We start from the raw sequence: 21,854 nt of genomic DNA on the forward strand, positions 1-21,854 counted from the left end.
ATTTTTTCTCTTGTTCGTCAAAGATTACTATTCCTTGCTTTCCGGGTCTATTGGAACTCCTTTGTTTAGATTCATAAGAAGTAGTAGACAAACAAAAAGAAAGGGTTAGGGGAGGAGAAATTCATTGAACAAATAGAACTTCTTTAATTATTCAATTAATTTAAACTTCTAATTTAGAAAAATTATTCAAACAAAAAAAACTTTTACTGTTCCGGTTGAAAGGCAAATTAGATTTTTACAAATATCCAAATCCTTATTTATTATCTCATCAGAGTTTTTATAGAATAAGGTTCTATTAATTTAGTATAGAAAAAATTTTCAGGATGTCTCATCCGTAGAAATCCATATAATATTGGATTATCCAGAAAATCGATTGATTCCTTCTTTTTTGTTGCTTTGTAAGAGTTCAATATTATGGAGGAACGACAGAGACTATGAATCAATCAATAGATTTAATTCTTCAAATTATTAAGAAACAAAGGATCTGTTTTGTCATTTCTACGAATATAATATTTTAATTATGTTTACTGGATAACTTTCCAATTTGTATGTTATGGAGTAGATCAAAGTTTCGCTATATGGAGTAAGAACTCAGCGGGACCTTACCTCCTTTGTCTGATTAGAGCAGTAAGGTCCCGCTGAGTTCTTACTTTTTCATGTCTAAAATCCGGTTCATCCGATTACTACAGAGATGAACCCAACCCGGAATATGAACCGTAAAAGAAAATACCTATTAAACCGATCACAAGAATACCGGTTACAGTACCTATCAGCCAAAGAGGAATCCTTCCAGTAGTATCGGCCATTTCCCCCACTTTCCTCCACATTTCATCAAGTGGTCATGCTAGAGACAAAAACAGTCATAGATAATTATGAGGATAGTATCTTTCCGAATGGGATAAGAGAATTCCTACTATTCTCTTTCTTTCTCTCAATTGAAGAAATAATTGGAAAATAAAACAGCAAGTACAAAAATGAGTAATAAACCCCAGTATAGACTGGTACGATTCAATTCAACATTTTGTTCATTCGGGTTTGATTGTGTCATAGCTCTATAATTCGAATTAGGTTTATCGTTGGATGAACTGCATTGCTGATATTGACCCCAAGAAAAAAACGGTAGGTACAGCTAATCCGTGAACAGCCAACCATCGTACTGTAAAAATTGGATAGGTTCGATCTATGGTCATTGGAGGGCCTCCTAAAAGGATCTACTAAATTTATCGAGTTGTTCCAAAGAATCAAAACGGCCGGTTATCAATGGAATCCCTTGTCGGCTCTCTGTGAAATACTCGTTTGGCCGAGGACTTCCAAACACGTCGTAAGCTAAACCCGTACTGACGAATAACCAACCCGCAATGAATAGGGAAGGTATAGTAATGCTATGAATGACCCAGTATCGAATACTGGTAATAATATCAGCAAAAGAACGTTCTCCCGTGCTTCCAGACATGCTGAGCTCCACAAATTTTTGTACATTCAAAACAAAAAGGGAATCGATTCCGTGAAAGATGGGATCAGTAAATGGAAAACTACTGATATTTCATCTTTGTGAGATCGTCAATTTTGTACCAAAGGTGTATTTCGAGTATACCGAATCAGTATAGCTATCCTTCCTCTGGCACAGCAACGCAGTCTCGATGGGTACCGAAATACTACATAATTCTTTTCTTCTTTTTTTGTTCCTTGTCTATGCATAACTGTATGTTATTCAATAGATCAATAGAAAATTCCTCAAATTCCTTATAAGGTGTTTCCATTATTGGCTTCGTAATAGAAAGTAAAGATCTTGGAAAAGTGTGAATCAATGGGTTCTAATAATTCATGAAAGAAATAAAGGTTTTATTTTTTGATAGATCGTTTCGATATATCGTAGAGCACTTTTTTTCTTCTCATTCGAGATATTATGGGCAATTAACCAACCTATTAATGTACTGAATCCAATGAGTTAAAAAAAAATAAGTAAAAGGGAATATCAGGTCGTTCGCCCCCAAATGGATTAGATCCTTTTTATTGAAAAAGAAAAGAAATGATCAAAATTGAAGTTCTTTTCAAATCCAATTTTTTTATTTTATTCAAAAATTACTTAAATATAATTTATTTCATTTTTGAATGAAGTTACACGACACAGTTCTTATTACTATTACTTTACTCAACTCACGAATTGCACAATGAATCTGTCGATTCGGAATCACAGGACCGATCGATGTCATAGCTGATGAATCAAGAACTTTCAATTGAACTAAACTAATCCTGTCAATTGGTTTTTTCTTACCGTTACTGTTATATCTGGGAAAAATTGAAACTTAGGTAAGTGTTTTATCAACATATGTAACAAAAGAACATATCTAATTTAGCTCTTTCATGCCTACTATAACTAGTTATTTCGGTTTTCTACTGGCTGCTTTAACTATAACCCCAGCTCTATTGATTGGTTTGAATAAGATACGACTTATTTGAAATGAATTGAATGAACAATTCATAAAAATGAATATTTCTCTGAGATTCCAGGTGTTCCAGGTTCCTTTCCACATCAATTGCCAATTCTTGGTTATTGAGATTCACGGATAATTCAGATTAATATTTAGGGATAGATCTTACCCATCTTTTTATCCCCTCAAAAAACCGAAATGATTGAAGTTTTTCTATTTGGAATCGTCTTAGGTCTAATTCCTATTACTTTGGCAGGATTATTCGTAACTGCATATTTACAATACAGACGTGGTGATCAGTTGGACCTTTGATTGAGTAACATTTCTTTTTTTTGATTGACCTCCTCCCTGCGGGAGGTCAAATTCAAGTTTCAATTAAACTTTTTTTTGTTAAGTTTTTTTATTGTGATTCGACATAAGATAAACGGAATCACGCTCTGCAGGATTTGAACCTACGACATCGGGTTTTGGAGACCCGCGTTCTACCGAACTGAACTAAGAGCGCTTTCTTATTACAGGAGATACGACTGTAGTGTAAAGAAAAGGTTTTTTTACCCCCAAACATATCTTGCATACGTATAGCAAGCAAAAATGAAAGATTATGTCCAATTTCAATCGATCTTAATTAATCCCTCGTTACTGCCCATAAGAGAAGTAATAGGTAGGGATGACAGGATTTGAACCCGTGACATTTTGTACCCAAAACAAACGCGCTACCAAGCTGCGCTACATCCCTTTTTAAAGTTCTTGTACAGTGTCATTGTACAAAATCCCTGTCTTGTTTTCCACATTGTTATTTTCCCCTCTATCTATATCCAATTTTCTTGTCATTTCTTCTTTTTGGTTTCATATAATAAAATTATTTTATACATCTGAAACCTAACGTATAAAAAAAATGAAAATTTATCTTATCGGCGTATCGTATAAAAAAAAAGAATAAAAATTTATCTTATCGGAAATGCTCAGGAAGAAGGGGTCATCTTTTTCTTTCTTTTTTAGGGACAGGAAAATCTCATCTATCGGTTCATTGTACATATCTATTTTAGTTAGGAATTCCGCGTAAAGTAAAAAAAAAATACAAATGATCTTGAACTACAACATCTGACCATACATATATGTATTACAATAAAGAAGGAGGATTTTCAATGCGAGATATAAAAACATATCTCTCCGTGGCACCTGTGCTAACTACTCTATGGTTTGGGTCTTTAGCAGGTCTATTGATAGAAATTAATCGTTTATTCCCAGATGCCTTGTCATTCCCTTTTTTTTCATTCTAGTTATTAATATGCGAAGAAATGAAGAAAATTAGGGATACAATTCTACGTGACGTGACTAAAATTTCGCCCCTTCCTTTTTTTTTCAGTTCTTTAGGATAGGAGGAGGATAGGAAGGAAAGAAAAAAGAAAAAGTGTATTGAACCTCGACAAAAATCTGGTGAATCTAAGATCGAATTTTGGGGAACAGAAATGGAAATGTGTATCCAGATCTAGGGCAGAATCCACGAAATCATAGCATAGAAAGAAGATACTTAAATGAAATATTGGGATTTAAGATAGGAATAATTGATAGTTAGAAAGAAATTGTATTACTTAATTATTACTTTATTATTAATTATTACTTTATTAATTATTACTATTACTCTATTAATATTAATTGTAATTATATAATTACAACACATACAACACAACGAAATCTTTAGAAATGAAAATGGAATTTCAAGTTAGTAACTTCTATTGATTTTCTTATTGATTTTTTTGTTCTTTTATTCTTCTTCAGTTCGGGTCGAAAATAGAAGAAGTTAAGTCGATCCAAAATCAAAAGGGGGTTCATGGCCAAGGGTAAAGATGTCAGAGTCAGAGTTATTTTGGAATGTACCAGTTGTGTCCGAAATGGTGTCAATAAAGAATCGCCGGGTATTTCTAGATATATTACTCAAAAGAATCGACACAATACATCCGGTCGATTAGAATTGAGAAAATTTTGTCGCTATTGTCACAAGCATACGATTCATGGGGAAATAAAGAAATAGATGGAACGGAACGTGTGCGCGATCTTTCCAAGGAAGAGGAAGAGGAAGAACTTAACATATTTAAGTTAACATATTTAACTTAACATAAATATAACATATATAATATACATAATATATACAATACAAATCAAACCCGATTTCATTTTCATATATATATATATACATACATATGATATGTATAATATAAACGATGCGAATCAAAGCCTATTTCGGTCAGATCTGAAATGAATAAAGAAATAGAATTTTAGAGATAAGGAATAAACCATGGATAAATCCAAGCAACCTTTTCGTAAATACAAGCGATCCTTTCGTAGGCGTTTGTCCCCAATTGGATCTGGGGATCGAATCGATTATAGAAACATGAGTTTAATTAGTCGATTTATTAGTGAACAAGGAAAAATATTATCTAGACGGGTGAATAAATTGACCTTGAAACAACAACGATTAATTACTATTGCTATAAAACAAGCTCGTATTTTATCTTTGTTACCTTTTCTTAATAATGAGAAACAATTTGAGAGAGCCGAGTCGATCCCCAGAACTACTGGTCCTAGAACCAGAAATAAATAAACATACTCCTCAATTGACTCAAAACTCCAATCGGAACTCAAGCTCAGATTGATGCTTTGTTCAAAAGGCCTAGAATCCCGATTTATTTCTTGTGTTATAAGAAATAAAAAATGGGGGAAGAAGAAATCTTTTTTTTTATTGAAACATGTTCGTTCATTCCTACTACTTATCTTACTTAATTTTTTTTTATTCTATCTTCCCGGAGTTCATTCTCCGGGGAATTCTGTTTCAATTTCAATCATTTCTGTATTATATTTTATAATATCATATCCTTTATTTGATAATCTGATTGGAAATCATGTAAAGACAATTCTTATTTGATATAGATATTTGCGCAAGTATTTTACGATTAAGAAGCAATTGCTTCTTGTACAGATTTGGTATTAATCTACTATAATTATAGAATACCTTATTCTCACGAATTACTGCATTTATTCGAGTGATCCACAAACTACGAAAATCCCTCTTTTGCCTGCCTCTATCTCGATGAGAGGAAACCAAAGCTCTCATTTTCTGTTGAGTAGTCGTTCGAGTAAGTCTTGAATGAGCCCCAATAAAGGTTGATGCAAATAAACGAATTTTTGTTCGACGTTTCCGAGCTGTATATCCTCGTCTAACTCTGGTCATTGAATCAAATTAAACCTTAATGAATAACTAATTGATTTCTCTTCTTTCAGTCATCTTTTACCCCCCGTCAATTAATAACAAAACGGATTATTCCGATATATAAAATAAAAATTCCAATGGCTTTTGCTACTATGACTTTCCCCAACCACGATTTTTTATTCCTTCCAGGCATTTCACCTGGAAATAAGAAATTCTAACGATACCAAATAAAAAAAAATAGTGGGTTCCATCGTTTCTATGGTTACTTTTTTTTTTAAACGGTGAGGTCCTCTCTATACACCGGAGCCTCTTCTTTCATTTTATCAAATGTTATTGTTAACTTGTATAGTTCACACTCTTTGGCTCTACCCATCAATTATACAGTAATAGTTCTTTTCACAATAAGAGTTATCCATACAGTGACGGCATTTAATTATGAAAGTTGGCTAGGTAGCTGACCCTGTTAGTCCGTTCTTTCAAGAATAGGAGTATAACCTTTTTGCTTCTTATAATACCATTTCCTCCGCTTAATGGATAACCATTTGCTCCCAATGGGGAATTGCTTTTCATCTCAAATCTAGGTGATTGGATTTGCACCAATGTAAACCATAAATTCCAAACACAATATAGGTATATGATAGATCTTCTCTATCTATCCTATTCATTGGTACTGGTCATTGATACTGGAAAATTGTCTCATTTGTTCGAACTCATGATCTGAACGAGTCGCACATACACCCTAGTGCATGTTCCTCGACGCTGAGGACATCCTCTAAGAGCGGGAGATTTCGTGACATTTCTTATTGGCTGTCTTGTGTTTCTAATAAGTTGTTTAATAGTTGGCATGTCGTATGTATATGTATATATAGAATTCTAGAATGGAATGGGTTGGTTTAGATCGATCTTAACCTGATGATTGATGATCATGAATTTTTTTCTATTCAATATCAAATCGCAGAAAATTCGAATTATGGTTTGAAATGGATTTACATGAAATCCCTAGTATTTTCATTTTCGACCGCTACAAGATCAACAATGCCATGAACTTGGGCTTCTGTTGCTGACATAAAAACATCTCTTTCCATGTCTTCGGATACAACCCATAAAGGATTACCCGTTCTTTGTACATAAACCTTTGTGAGGGTTTCGCGAAGTTTCAGTAGTTCTTCCGCTTCCAGGATAAATTCGCCTGCTTGTGCCTCATAAAAAGAACTAGCAGGTTGGTGAATCATAACCCTGATGATATTGATATAACATCATGAAGGGTTCTTCTATCTTGCATGATTGGGTTAAAGTAAGGGATAAAAAAAATATAAGAAAAAAGAATAGAATTGTACAACCGTACAGGCATCTTTTGTGCATACGGCTCTACAATGGAATTTACTTTTTCTTTTTCTTCTCTTCTATTCTATTGAAGAAAGAAATAGAATCCATCCGATCCGGATCGTTGAATGATCCATTTACCACCCTTCCTTTCGTAGGAGTAAAAAAAATACTATGATGGTTCTGTTGCTTTATATATTTATTTTGTCTGTGATTTAACAATCCCAAAGTTCCTTTCTGATACGATCAAATAAGGAAAAAAATGATCTTTTTTTTTTCATTTTTGTACTTTTTCTTTCATAACATAAATATCAGAAAGAGAATTCTGGTGTGAAAAAGAATGGTTTGTGACGCTGAAATGTACCCCCGACACATAAGATCAAATCCGAAATGACCTCTATTTCATACTACTATCTCGACATAAAATCTCATGTTATGAAAAAAACAATAATGGTTTGCTCATATCGAACTCGAAGTGCCATGCTATTATTACTTATTATTCATATTCAATATGGCGAAGGCATAGTCTTCCTTTTTTTTTCAAATAAAAAAACTCATTGGCGCCAAGCGTGAGGGAGTGCTAGACGTTTGGTAATTTCTCCTCCGACCAGAATGAAAGATCCCATTGAAGCGGCTAATCCCATGCATATTGTATGCACATCGGGTGGCACAAATTGCATAGTATCATAAATGGCTATTCCTGGTATTACCCATCCGCCGGGAGAGTTTATAAATAAATAAAGATCCCTAGTATCATCTTCTATACTGAGATATACCATGAGACCAACAAGTTGATTCGAGATCTCGCTATCAACTTCTTGGCCTAAAAAAAGTAATCCTTCTCGATGAAGTCGGTTGATTAGGACAAAATTGGTTCCCTTAGGAACCGTACGTGCACCTTTGGATGCATACGGTTCAAAAAAAAATTGCGAAAAAAAGAATCAATGTGTCGATTCCAGTTCTATTTCTTTTTTTTTTTCTGTAACAGGTTTTTGTTTTTCTAATGAAGGGGGTTTTCTTCTTCTATTTTTCAAAAAACATAAGATGAGTTTTTGTTCCCTTACCTATAAAAAAAAAAGAATTTACTGAACTTATTGAACTAACCTCTCATTGATGTATTGTTTCATCGAGATTCAAATCACGATGTCATTTTATTGTTCCTGAATGGGCCCTTTCCATTTTTTTAGGTTCATGTTTGTTCTACTCCGGGAAAAGATCTGCCCGAATTCTATTTGTACATATAGGGCAAATGATCTCAGTACCACTTTTTTTGTTACGACTTCCTTTTCAATTTGTTTCATGTCTTCTCCAAAACTATTCGATGTATTCATCATACTACTCCATTGGTTGGCAGTTTGAGATCGCTCCTATAGTAAGTATAAAAATCGTTTATGATACAAGTGGTAATCGTACATATATTATCAATTTGTTACCAATTTGGTATTTTCTGAACGGAGCCTGGAGACTTTATTTTATCAGTCCAAGTCAACCATAAATTCTTCTAATTGATAATATTGATCCCCAATATAAATTGATCTAATTGTACTTCACGCTCCAAATGATTGATGGTTCACTCAATCTCAATACAATATTTCTTGGGCGAAACAGAGGATATCTCGATCGGGGGAGAGAACGGGTAAATCCCATATGACCCAATATGTCTGACAAGTCGCACTATACGTCAACCCAAATTGCATCTTCCTCTCCAGGACTCCGAAAAGGTACTTTTGGAATACCAATGGGCATTAAATTAAAGAAAAAAACTAAGTACTATACTTCACTTTAATATGGAAACGTAACAATGGGTTTATTGTCTTCATCCTTTTTTCTGTTTATTCTATTTTCTAGATAGATTGATTGGAAGGTTTATAGAGTAAGATAGAATGAATAAAGAAAAATTTTAACGAATGGAGCAATCGATCGTTCGAACGATAAACAAGTATCTATGCATTCGTTCCCACAAAATGGTACCAATTCTCCCATTGCGTATTGGTACTTATCGGGTATAGAATAGATCTGCTTCTCTTTGTTCTTATGAACAGAATTGTTCCGTTATTTTCAATGGAACGGAATAAATATTAACTCTTTCTCATACAGAATCCACTGAAAAGGTTAGGTACTTAGGTACATAGTATAGTCCTTTCCAATGCGATAAAATAAGGTGACATAGTGTCTATTTATCTTTGATAAAGGGGTATTTCCATGGGTTTGCCTTGGTATCGTGTTCATACTGTCGTATTGAATGATCCCGGTCGATTGCTTTCTGTCCATATAATGCATACAGCTCTAGTTTCTGGTTGGGCCGGTTCGATGGCTCTATACGAATTAGCGGTTTTTGATCCCTCTGACCCTGTTCTTGATCCAATGTGGAGACAAGGTATGTTCGTTATACCCTTCATGACTCGTTTAGGAATAACCAATTCGTGGGGTGGTTGGAGTATTTCAGGAGGAACTATAACGAATCCGGGTATTTGGAGTTATGAAGGTGTCGCAGGGGCACATATTGTGTTTTCTGGCTTGTGCTTCTTGGCAGCTATCTGGCATTGGGTGTATTGGGATCTAGAAATATTCTGTGATGAGCGTACGGGAAAACCTTCTTTGGATTTGCCGAAGATCTTTGGAATTCATTTATTTCTCTCAGGGGTGGCTTGCTTTGGCTTTGGCGCATTTCATGTAACAGGTTTGTATGGTCCTGGAATATGGGTGTCCGATCCTTATGGACTAACTGGAAAAGTACAATCTGTAAATCCAGCGTGGGGCGCGGAAGGTTTTGATCCTTTTGTTCCGGGAGGAATAGCCTCTCATCATATTGCAGCGGGTACATTAGGCATATTAGCAGGTCTATTCCATCTTAGTGTCCGTCCGCCTCAACGTCTATACAAAGGATTACGTATGGGAAATATTGAAACTGTACTTTCTAGTAGTATCGCTGCTGTTTTTTTTGCAGCTTTCGTTGTTGCTGGAACTATGTGGTATGGTTCAGCAACTACCCCAATCGAATTATTTGGTCCCACTCGTTATCAGTGGGATCAGGGATACTTTCAGCAAGAAATATATCGAAGAGTTAGCGCCGGACTAGCCGAAAATCTGAGTTTATCGGAAGCTTGGTCTAAAATTCCCGAAAAATTAGCTTTTTATGATTACATTGGTAATAATCCGGCAAAAGGGGGATTATTCAGAGCAGGCTCAATGGACAACGGGGATGGAATAGCTGTTGGATGGTTAGGACACCCCGTCTTTAGAGATAAAGAAGGGCGCGAGCTTTTTGTACGTCGTATGCCTACTTTTTTTGAAACATTTCCGGTAGTTTTAGTAGATGGAGACGGAATTGTGAGAGCCGATGTTCCTTTTAGAAGGGCAGAATCAAAGTATAGTGTTGAACAAGTAGGTGTAACTGTCGAGTTCTATGGTGGCGAACTCAATGGAGTTAGTTATAGTGATCCTGCTACTGTAAAAAAATACGCTAGACGTGCCCAATTAGGTGAAATTTTTGAATTAGATCGGGCTACTTTGAAATCCGATGGTGTTTTTCGTAGCAGTCCAAGGGGTTGGTTCACTTTTGGGCATGCTACGTTTGCTTTGCTCTTCTTTTTTGGACACATTTGGCATGGCGCTAGAACCTTGTTCAGAGATGTTTTTGCTGGTATTGATCCAGATTTGGATGCTCAAGTAGAATTTGGAACATTTCAAAAAATTGGGGATCCAACTACAAGGAGACAAGTAGTCTGATACAACATTGCTCTGGTATCTTTCGCCTCTATTTTTTTTGATTTGATATAAGGTACCGGAGAAATCTTGATTTGAATCACCATTTATTCTTTGACTCTTTACTTTTCTTTATATGGTAAATGATCCCAAATATGGTAAATGATCCCAAATGAATAGGTGCGGAAGCTATAATTGTAAACCACGATCGAATCTATGGAAGCATTGGTTTATACATTCCTTTTAGTCTCGACTTTAGGGATAATTTTTTTCGCTATCTTTTTTCGAGAACCGCCTAAGGTTCCGACTAAAACTAAAAAAATGAAATAATTTTTCATTATCTCAATTGAAGTAAGGAGCCTCCCAATATGGGAGACTCGTTACTTCAACTAGTCCCCGTGTTCTTCGAATGGATCTCTTAGTTGTTGAGAGGGTTGCCCAAAAGCGGTATATAAGGCGTACCCAGTAAAGCTTACAAGTAAACCAGATATGGAGATGGCGACTAGGGTTGCTGTTTCCATTTTTAGATAATTTCAAGATCACAATGGATCTACGATAAGATCGTTTATTTACAACTACAACGGAATGGTATACAAAGTCAACAGATCTCAACCAATGAATAGTATTTTATGGCTACACAAACCGTTGAGGGTAGTTCTAGATCTGGGCCAAGACGAACTACTGTAGGGAATTTATTGAAACCATTGAATTCGGAATATGGTAAAGTAGCACCGGGCTGGGGGACTACACCACTTATGGGGGTCGCAATGGCTCTATTTGCGATATTCCTATCTATTATTTTGGAAATTTATAATTCTTCCGTTTTACTGGATGGAATTTCAATGAGTTAGGTTCATAAGAACTAGAAAGTCCTAGTTTTTCAATCAAAAAAATTACTTTACTTAATACTTAAGAAAGACTCGGATTTCTAGACCATTCTGGTAGTTCGACCGTGAGATTTATTTGTTTCGGTATTTCCGGAATATGAGTGTGTGACTTGTTATAATTGATCCTATTGATAATACAGAAAATGGGCCTGTCATCTCTATCAAGATGATTCTACCTCGTCGGATATTTATTCTAGTATCTGGAGCACGGAATATATAGAATAGATCAAGAAAAGAAATATTTGAACTATGATTCATACCTACTATTTACTATTCAGACTTCGCAACCGGACTCAAAAAAAAAAATTCAAATAGGTATTTCCTAAATCAAACGATTTTTCTTCTTTCAGTTTGAACAAAGGACAAATGTTTCTCTAGATTTTGTTGAGTCATTACATCCATTCATTGAATAAGTGATCATCAAACGGTTCTTACTCAGAGAACCTTTGAGTTTAGCTTGAGGCTTTGCTTGATTAAATCATCGTGGTTCTAGTATGAATCTGAGGTTTCAATTGATTCATAGGGTCTCAACAAGGGAATTCCTATCAATAGCAAAACTATTGTTAATCTGCATTACGCACAAAAAACAACAAATCAAATAACAAATAAAAAATAAATAAATAGGGAAGAGAAGATTCAAGAGGCCTGTAACGATCAACATAAAGAAAGACGGATGAGCCAACTTGATATTTTTGGCATTATCATCACAAAGAAGAGATTCCGGATTTTTGTTACTTCGTATCTTTGGGGCAAATCGAATCAAATGGCTAAGAAGTTTTGAACTTTCTATTACATATCCCATATCCGTTGAAATCAGTATTTGTGTGTTTCCGCTTGAGCCGTACGAGATGAAATTCTCATATACGGTTCTCAGAGGGGGAATTCCTTTGGATTACCTATCTCAATAAGGTATATGATTGGTTTGAGGAACGTCTCGAGATTCAGGCGATTGCGGATGATATAACTAGTAAATATGTTCCTCCTCATGTCAACATATTTTATTGTTTAGGGGGGATCACACTTACTTGTTTTTTAGTACAAGTAGCTACAGGTTTTGCTATGACTTTTTACTATCGTCCAACCGTTACAGAAGCTTTTTCCTCTGTTCAATACATAATGACTGAGGCCAATTTTGGTTGGTTAATTCGATCAGTTCATCGATGGTCAGCAAGTATGATGGTTCTAATGATGATCCTGCACGTATTTCGTGTATATCTCACAGGTGGATTTAAAAAACCCCGCGAATTAACTTGGGTTACAGGTGTGGTTTTAGCTGTATTGACTGCATCTTTTGGTGTAACTGGTTATTCCTTACCTCGGGACCAAATTGGTTATTGGGCAGTAAAAATCGTGACAGGTGTACCTGAAGCTATTCCTGTAATAGGATCGCCTTTGGTAGAGTTATTACGTGGAAGTGCTAGTGTGGGCCAATCCACTTTGACTCGTTTTTATAGTTTACACACTTTTGTATTGCCTCTTCTTACTGCCGTATTTATGTTAATGCACTTTCCAATGATACGTAAGCAAGGTATTTCGGGTCCTTTATAGAGAAGACAGATCATAGATATTTGTAATTGATCATATATCATATCGGGAAGGAACAATACTATTTCATTGCTACAAATATGGATTCATTGCTACAAATATGGATTATTGAAAAAATAAGACATGTTATTTGGATACTTCTCTTCAACTCCGAAGTATTGTATTTCTTAATTGATACGAATAGTTGAAGTGGATTTTCCGAAGAGAGGATGGATTATGGGAGTGTGTGACTTGAACTATTAATTGGGCCATGCAGATATATGATTTTATCCGCCACGTTGGAATTCATAACCAAATGTGTCTCCGCATCCAACCACCACGTAAGTCCCCCTATGTAGCAGAGGATAGGCAGGTTCGCTTGAGGAGAATCCTTTCTATGATCATACCCGAATCATGTCATGCATGAACAGGCTCCGTAAGATCCCGTAGAATAGAATAAGTGATGTGGCATGATCCAATGTTCTATCTATTCCACTTACTTAATTTTATTTATAGTGTAGAAATGCATTCATTTCCTCTGCATCGATCCCGATCTATGATACTATCGGAGTGAAATAAGGGATCTAAGGAAGAACAGCGGCTAGACTTTATTAGTAACAAGTAAATACTTTGTATGTAAGAAAATCGAGATGTTGTGGGGATAAACACCAATCAAAAGACATGAGACAATCCAAAAAGCACTTGATCATGATCAAATTTGTAAGCCTACTTGGGTATTGAGCATTTACTTGTAAGAACTGAATTCTTTTCAATGAATAGTTGCAACTCCGTAAAATGGAATTTGGTAAATCTTTTCTTACATAGAGTCATTATATATGTGGAGATATGTATGAAATATAGATTTTATATGTATCTAGTTCTGTCATTCCTTTGGTTCTTGCTCGAGCCGGATGATGAAAAATTATCATGTCCGGTTCCTTCGGGGATGGATCTATAAGAATTCACCTATCCCAATAACAAAGAAACCTGACTTGAATGATCCTGTATTAAGAGCTAAATTGGCTAAAGGAATGGGGCATAATTATTATGGAGAACCCGCATGGCCCAATGATCTTTTATATATTTTTCCAGTAGTAATTCTAGGTACTCTCGCATGTAATGTAGGCTTAGCAGTTCTAGAACCGTCAATGATTGGTGAACCGGCGGATCCATTTGCAACTCCTTTGGAAATATTACCCGAATGGTACTTCTTTCCCGTATTTCAAATACTCCGCACAGTGCCCAATAAGTTATTGGGTGTTCTTTTAATGGTTTCAGTACCAATGGGATTATTGACAGTACCTTTTTTGGAGAATGTCAATAAATTCCAAAATCCATTTCGTCGTCCAGTAGCTACAACAGTCTTTTTGATCGGTACCGTAGTAGCTCTTTGGTTAGGTATTGGAGCAACATTACCTATTGATAAATCCCTAACTTTAGGTCTTTTTCAAATTGATTCAACTGTTAAATACCATGATATAGGTATCTAGGGAAGATTTACTTTGAAGTGATTATTCCCTAGAGACATTAATTTTATTTTATTATGATCCATTCCGGGAAAATACGGATCGTGCCAAAGATGAAAAACTAATTTGATTCTTTTTTTCTTTCTAATTTTTTTTTCTATTATAAAAAGAAGATGAAATAATTACAATGGATTTAAATGAAAACTTATTCTTATTCTTAGATAAATCAATTGCGAAATACTTCTGTAGAGTGTCCAATATCTGTTTTACATCTTCTATTCGAAAAAATTTAATTCTCATAAGATCTTCTTGACTGTTACTCAAAAGGTCCGATAATGTATGTATATTGGACCCTTTGAGACAGTTATAGGTCCTGGAAGGCAATTCTGATTGGTCAATAAAAATACATTTCAATGGAATTCCTTTTTTGTTTTTCTTTAGATTAGTTAATCTATTTTGAAAGGTAAAAAGGGGTAGAGGAAACCTGTTTTTATTTTCTTCGAAATTAATGTCCTCTTCCTCCGCATGTAGAAAAGGAATAAATAAATCAATCAAATTACGAGAAGCTTCATAAAGTGCTTCCTTAGGAGTTAAACTTCCATTCGTCCATATTTCTAGAAAAAGTATCTCTTGTTTTTCATTCCCATTCCCATAAGAATGAATACTATGATTCGCATTTCGAACAGGCATGGATACAGCATCTATAGGATAACTTCCATCTTGAGAGTTATTTGCGGATTTCATACGATATCCGCGATCTCTCTTGATTTGTAATTCAATACACAAATCAATTGGTTCCGTCAGGTTAGCTATATGTTGTGTCGTGTCAACTATTTCCACGTAAGGTGGTGAGATGATATCTTGAGCGGTTACGTATCTAGGCCCCCTGACGCAGATGGATGCGTCTATAACTCCATACAGATTACTTCTCAATATAATTTCTTTCAAATTTAGTAAAATTTCATGTACTGATTCTTCAATACCTACTATCGTAGAATATTCATGTGCTACTTTCTCAGATTTTGCACGTGTGATACATGTTCCTTCTATTTCTCCAAGTAAAGCCCTTCGCATGGCAATACCTATGGTATCGGCTTGACCTTTCATAAGCGGGGACAGAATGAAACGACCATAATAAAGACGCTTACTGTCTACTCTTGATTCAACACATTTCCACCGTAGTGTTCGAGTGGATCCTACTACTTCCTCTCGAACCATACTATAATAAGTATTATTATAATATTTGATCAGATCATTGAATCATTTATTTCTCTTGAAATCTCTTTAATTCTTATTTCTACACACGTCTTTTTTTAGGAGGTCGACACCCATTATGTGGCATAGGTGTTACATCACGTACTAAACTTAATAGTATACCACTTCTACGAATGGCTCGTAATGCTGCATCTCTTCCGAGACCAGGGCCTTTTATCATAACTTCTGCCCGTTGCATACCCTGATCGACTACTGTACGAATAGCATTTACCGCTGCGGCTTGAGCAGCATACGGTGTACCTCTTCTTGTGCCTTTGAATCCAGAAGTACCTGCGGAGGCCCAAGAAACCACCCGACCTCGTACATCTGTAACAGTTACAATGGTATTGTTGAAACTCGCTTGAACATGAATAACTCCTTTTGGTATTCTACGTCCATTCTTACGTGAACCAATACGTCCATTCCTACGTGAACCAATTCTTGGTATAGCTTTTGTCATATTTTATCATCTCATAAATATGAGTCAGAAATATACAGAAAGAAAAGATACGGAGATATCCATTTCATGTTAAAACAGATCTTTTATTCTTACATGGGTCCTCCCCTTTAGAAAAGAAAGTTCTTTTTTAGAAAGATTATCCTTGTCTCTGTTTATGTCTCGGATTGGAACAAATCACTATAATTCGTCCGCGCCTACGGATCAGTCGACATTTTTCACAAATTTTACGAACAGAAGTCCTTATTTTCATATTTCTTATTCCTTACCTTAATTCTGAATCTACTCTTTTGAGGAAAATAAGTTTCTTGAATATTTTTTTTTTTTAACTTCGAATTGTGTCCCCATGAAAGGAATGTTTAAAAATCACCTAATCGTTCGAATCTTTGTTGCGAAGTCTATAAATTATACGTCCTCTGGTTGAATCATAACGACTTACTTCAATTTTTACTCTATCTCCTGGTAGTATCCGTATAAAACTGCGCCGGATCCTCCCTGAAGCATAACCTAGAATTAGATCTTCATTATCTAAACGGACCCGGAACATACCGTTGGGAAGTGATTCAGTAATTAAACCTTCATGAATCAATTTTTGTTCTTTCATTCTAGGTAACCCCCTTGAAGTATCAACTAATGAAGGAAGAGGTATATAACTCACTTTTCCTCTCTATTTCACAAATGGGAAGTTAGAGATAAAATTAGGATACCAGAGGAGGAGGATCACCATATATAACACAAAATTTCTCCTCCAATTCTTTCTAGTCGAGCTTCTCGATCTGTCATTATACCTCGAGAAGTAGAAAGAATTACAATTCCCATTCCACCTAAAATCTTAGGAATTCGTTGATAGTTGGAATAAATTCGTAAACCGGGTCGGCTGATACACTTTAAAACGGTTCTATATATTCCTTTCCTAGTCTTTCTATGTCGCAGGGTTGAAACCAAGAAATATTTGTTATTTTCCTGATGTTTCCGAACATTTTCAATAAAACCTTCTCGTAGAAGTATTTTAACAATGTTTTCGGTGATATTAGTAGATGCTATTCGAACCGTTCCTTTTTTATTCATGTCAGCATTTCTTATAGAAGTTATTATATCGGCAATAGTGTCCCTACCCATAACGGACTATAATTTTTTGTGCCTCCTAATTTTGATATAATCAACATGTTTCCTTTTTTCTTTGTTTTTTTTTTTTTTGAATTAGGAAATTTTCAAAAGTATATGCGTGAGACACAATCTATTAATTTGATCTATTTCAGATAGCCTACTATATCATAGTGTCATCTACTAGTATTTATAATACCTCGGGAGCTAATGAAACTATTTTAGTAAAATTCAACTGTCTCAATTCCTGAGCGATCGCACCAAAAACTCGAGTTCCTTTTGGATTTCCTTCTTGATCAATGACGACCGCTGCATTGTCATCATATCGTATTATCATACCGTTGTCACGTTTGAGTTCTTTACATGTACGTACAATTACAGCTCTAATGACTTCTGATCTTTCTAGAGGCATATTTGGCACTGCTTCTTTGATTACAGCAACAATAACGTCACCAATATGAGCATATCGGTGATTACCAGCTCCTATGATTCGAATACACATCAATTCTCGAGCTCCGCTGTTATCCGCTACATTCAAAAGGGTCTGAGGTTGAATCATATATTTTTTATTTGAATCTGTTATTTCAATGCAAAGGATGAAGGAAAAAAAGAAATATTGTCCGTCCAGAAAAAAAAATAAACCTGCGGTTGTTTTTTCATCCTCAATATCCCTTTTGTTTAGTTCTACATCCCTATCGTGAAATAACAAATTGAGTTCGTATAGGCATTTTGTACGCAGCTATTGAAATAGCTGCTCTGGCTACAGTTTCTGATACTCCGCCCATTTCATAAAGTATTCGACCCGGTTTAACAACAGATACCCAATATTCGGGGGATCCCTTTCCCGAACCCATACGTGTTTCGGTAGGTCTTACTGTAACAGGTTTGTCGGGAAATATACGTACCCATATTTTTCCACCACGACGCGCATATCGTGTCATTGCTCTCCGCCCCGCTTCTATCTGTCTAGCTGTGATCCAAGCGGGTTCAAGTGCCTGAAGAGCGTATCCGCCGAAACAAATATGATTGCCTCGACAAGATATTCCCTTCATTCTTCCTCTATGTTGTTTACGAAATCTGGTTCTTTTGGGGTTATAGTTGATGGTTGTTTCTTAATTCCATCTCTATTGCAGAACCGGACATGAGAGTTTCTTCTCATCCAGCTCCTCGCGAATGAAACGATTCAATAATATTACAATATTACAGATACACATGTATAATTATAATAATATAAGTAATTATGAGTTAATAATATAAGTATATATAAGTTGAGTTAATAATATAAGTATATATATAAGTATATATAAGTAATGAATGGCATTTATTGATATTTAATTTGTTACATATTTAATTTGTTACAAAGGAAGATGTATATACAAAATATACAGCTGGACGTGTATATTATTAGATATAGAAAATATAAAAAATGCTTCTTTTTTAGAATATAACGTATAATATAATGAATCCTTATTTTGACCTCTATCGAATCGCGCCAAAAATTGTAATCCAATAAATAAAGGTTTCGCGGGCGAATATTGACTCTTTCATTCGTAGGGTCAATTCATGACACCTCTCAGAATAAATCAATTTTTTCTTGGTTCGTTCCGCCATCCCACCCGATGAATTATTAGGATTCGTTTTCAATAGAATCCTATGCAGTCACAGGTTTCGTCGTTCCCATAGCTTCTCCATTAATGGTTAGGCCTGAACTCTGCAATGGAGCTTCCGGCAAAATTCGTTCCCGAGTCAATCTCCTCAGTTTTTATTAACCCGAGGCTCTTTATTCTTTATTATTTATTATTTTATTATTTATTATTTTATTATTTTTTTTTTCTTTTTTTTTATATTTTATTTATTTATATTTCATTTATATATTTATATCAGTATTGATTATATCAGTATTAATGCTTTATCACACTGCCTTTTATGAGGTGATTCATAGACCATACATATTGGAATCATATATCATTGATATTTTTGTTCTCTCTTTCTATCATCCTTCCATTTATCCACATCCCTTTATTTTTGCTTCACAACCCATAATCAGATTTCTTTTTTATGGAAAAAATTTCAGTTGCTACAACTATATGATTGATCCACCCATATAGTGACTGTTTCTTGGGATTTTGACAATACGAAGCAATAAGTTGGTTATTAATTTATATGGTTACTAAGTTCATAGTAGGGGTTAGTCTATTTTTTTTTTTTTTTTTTTGAATCTCAACCCTAAACTCTAAAGAAAAACTAACGAGTCACACACTAAGCATAGCAATTATACTAAATTGTCAATCGAATTTTTATTCAACCTTATAGAATTAGAATTGTTCATTTTTGTTTGATTTAACAGAAAAAGAATGAAACAGTTTGTAATTTTTTGTTCTATCACTGGACAGAATGGCAAGACAAATGAAGGTCTATTATTTCTCGTTTACAAATATCCAAACTCGTTTACAAATATCCAAATTTTGATGCCTAATACTCCATAAATAGTTCGAATTGTATAGGAACAATGATCAATTTTAGCGCGAATTGTTTGTAGGGGAACCCTACCTTCTCTGATCCATTCGACACGTGCAATTTCTTTTCCGTCGATACGCCCTGCGATTTGTACTTGAATTCCTTTTGTATCTGTTTGTTCAGTTAATTCAATAGCTTTTTTCATTGACTTTCGAAACGAAACTCTATTTTTTAACTGTAAGGCTATATATTCTGCAAGAATATTTGGTTGTCCATAAGGTTTTTCAATTCTTGTGATAGCAATGTTGAGTCTCCGGTTCACAGAATGAAGTTCCTTTTGTACATTCATCTGTAATTCTTCTATTCCTCGTGTTTGGCCCTCTATTAATAAATTTGGGAATCCAATATGGATTATGACCTGGATCAAATCGATTCTTTTTTGAATTCCTATACGTGCGATTCCTTCGAAACCTGAGGATATTCTCCTATTTTTTTGTACATAGTTCTTGATACAATTCCGTATTTTTTCATCTTCCTGTAAACCCACGGAATAATTTTTTGTTTGTGCGAACCAAAAGGAACGATGACTTTGGGTTGTACCAAGTCTGAAACCAAGTGGATTTATTTTTTGTCCCATATTTTTCTATTATGTTCTCTTTCCATTCATATTAAAAATATGAATCTAAATCTTAGATTGATTGATCTAAAAAAAAAATGATTTAGATTTTTCCTTTAATACAATTGTTATATGACAAGTGGGTTTTTTTATCGGATAACTATGTCCCCGAGCCCGAGGTCTTAACCTTTTCACAATAGCACTCCTATTGACTTCGGCTTTACTAATGAATGAATCAGCTTCGTTCAAACCCATATTATGATTAGCGTTTGCTGCTGCAGAATAAACTAATTGTAAAATTGGATAAGATGCTCGATAAGGCATGAGTTCCAGTATCATAAGTGTTTCCTCATAGGAACGTCCGCGAATCTGATCAATTACTCTTTGCGCTTTTAAAACAGACATACATATATGTTGAGTTAAAACTTTTATTTCTCTATTTTTTTCTCTACCTGAACTCCAGTTCTTTATCATAAGGTCATCCCCCACTAATGAATGATAAGTACTTTTTTAGTATTTTTCTTTTTTTTTTATATTTTATTTTACTTTTTTTATTTATATTAATAATATTTCTATTATTATTTAATATTCAAAAATATTATTAAAATTTTAATAATTTAACGACGAGATTTATTGTCGTTTCTTGCATGTCTCGCGAAAGTCAGAGTAGGCGCGAATTCTCCCAATTTGTGACCTACCATACGATCTGTTATATAAATAGGTAAATTTTCCTTTCCATTATGAATAGCGATTGTATGGCCAATCATTGTGGGTATAATGGTAGATGCCCGAGACCAAGTTACTATTATTTCTTTCTCCTCCCTCATGTTGAGTTTTTCAATTTTTCCCGCTAAATGATTAGCTACAAAAGGATTTTTTTTTAGTGAACGTGTCACAGCTGATTACTCCTTTTTTTTACATTTTAAAGATTGGCATTCTATGTCCAATATCTCGATCTAAGTATGGAGGTCAGAATAAATACAATAATGATGAATGGAAAAAGAGAAAATCCTTTAGCTAGATAAGGGGCGGATGTAGCCAAGTGGATCAAGGCAGTGGATTGTGAATCCACCATGCGCGGGTTCAATTCCCGTCGTTCGCCCATCACATTATTTCAAATTCCAAAAAAATTCGATTTTCAATATTCCTATTTACGGCGACGAAGAATAAAACTATCACTATATTTTTCCTTTTCCTACTTCTTCTTCCAAGCGCAGGATAACCCCAAGGGGTTGTGGGTTTTTTTCTACCAATTGGGCTCTCCCTTCACCGCCCCCATGGGGATGGTCTACAGGTTCATAACTACTCCTCTTACTACAGGACGCTTACCTAGCCAACACTTAGATCCGGCTCTACCCAAACTTTTTTGGTTCACCCCAACATTACCACTTGTCCGACTGTTGCTAAGCAGTTTTTGGATA

The 21,854-nt window shown here is 35.0% G+C and overlaps 2 protein-coding genes, 2 non-coding genes and 1 pseudogene across 5 annotated transcripts in view; all 5 read right to left on the reverse strand.

Moving 5' to 3' along the window:
* Positions 1-2,863: 2,863 nt before the first annotated feature.
* Positions 2,864-2,937, reverse strand: TRNAW-CCA (transfer RNA tryptophan (anticodon CCA)). The gene has a single exon. It is a non-coding gene; the product is annotated as a tRNA-Trp (tRNA).
* A 157-nt stretch (positions 2,938-3,094) lies between these two features.
* On the reverse strand, positions 3,095-3,168 carry TRNAP-UGG (transfer RNA proline (anticodon UGG)). The gene has a single exon. It is a non-coding gene; the product is annotated as a tRNA-Pro (tRNA).
* Positions 3,169-14,558: 11,390 nt separating this feature from the next.
* On the reverse strand, positions 14,559-16,259 carry LOC140854584 (DNA-directed RNA polymerase subunit alpha). The gene is made up of 2 exons (XM_073250542.1): positions 15,851-16,259; positions 14,559-15,753 (listed from the first exon to the last, which is right to left on the reverse strand). Exons 1-2 carry the CDS (start codon positions 16,257-16,259, stop codon positions 14,690-14,692), a joined length of 1,473 nt encoding a protein of 490 aa, XP_073106643.1. The 3' UTR covers positions 14,559-14,689.
* A 1,793-nt stretch (positions 16,260-18,052) lies between these two features.
* LOC140854595 (large ribosomal subunit protein uL16c) lies at positions 18,053-18,412 on the reverse strand. The gene has a single exon (XM_073250548.1). The coding sequence runs from the start codon at positions 18,410-18,412 to the stop codon at positions 18,053-18,055; it is 360 nt and encodes a 119-aa protein (XP_073106649.1).
* Positions 18,413-19,183: 771 nt separating this feature from the next.
* Positions 19,184-21,854, reverse strand: part of LOC140854596 (large ribosomal subunit protein uL2cz-like) — a 4,328-nt pseudogene continuing 1,657 nt past the window's right edge. Inside the window, exon 3 of the transcript XR_012137785.1 lies at positions 19,184-21,854. This exon is cut by the window's right edge and continues 166 nt beyond it. The product of XR_012137785.1 is annotated as a large ribosomal subunit protein uL2cz-like (transcript).

This window comes from Elaeis guineensis, unplaced genomic scaffold (genome assembly GCF_000442705.2).
Source record: "Elaeis guineensis isolate ETL-2024a unplaced genomic scaffold, EG11 Super_Scaffold_1000265, whole genome shotgun sequence".
NCBI classification, from domain to species: Eukaryota; Viridiplantae; Streptophyta; class Magnoliopsida; order Arecales; family Arecaceae; genus Elaeis; species Elaeis guineensis.

Coding starts and splice junctions, on each gene's coding strand:
- LOC140854584 (XM_073250542.1), bottom strand. CDS start 16,259: ATGACAAAAGCTATACCAAGAATTGGTTCACGTAGGAATGGACGTATT. Junction 15,754..15,850: donor TCGACCTCCTAAAAAAAGAC/GTGTGTAGAAAT, acceptor GTATGGTTCGAG/AGGAAGTAGTAGGATCCACT.
- LOC140854595 (XM_073250548.1), bottom strand. CDS start 18,412: ATGAAGGGAATATCTTGTCGAGGCAATCATATTTGTTTCGGCGGATAC.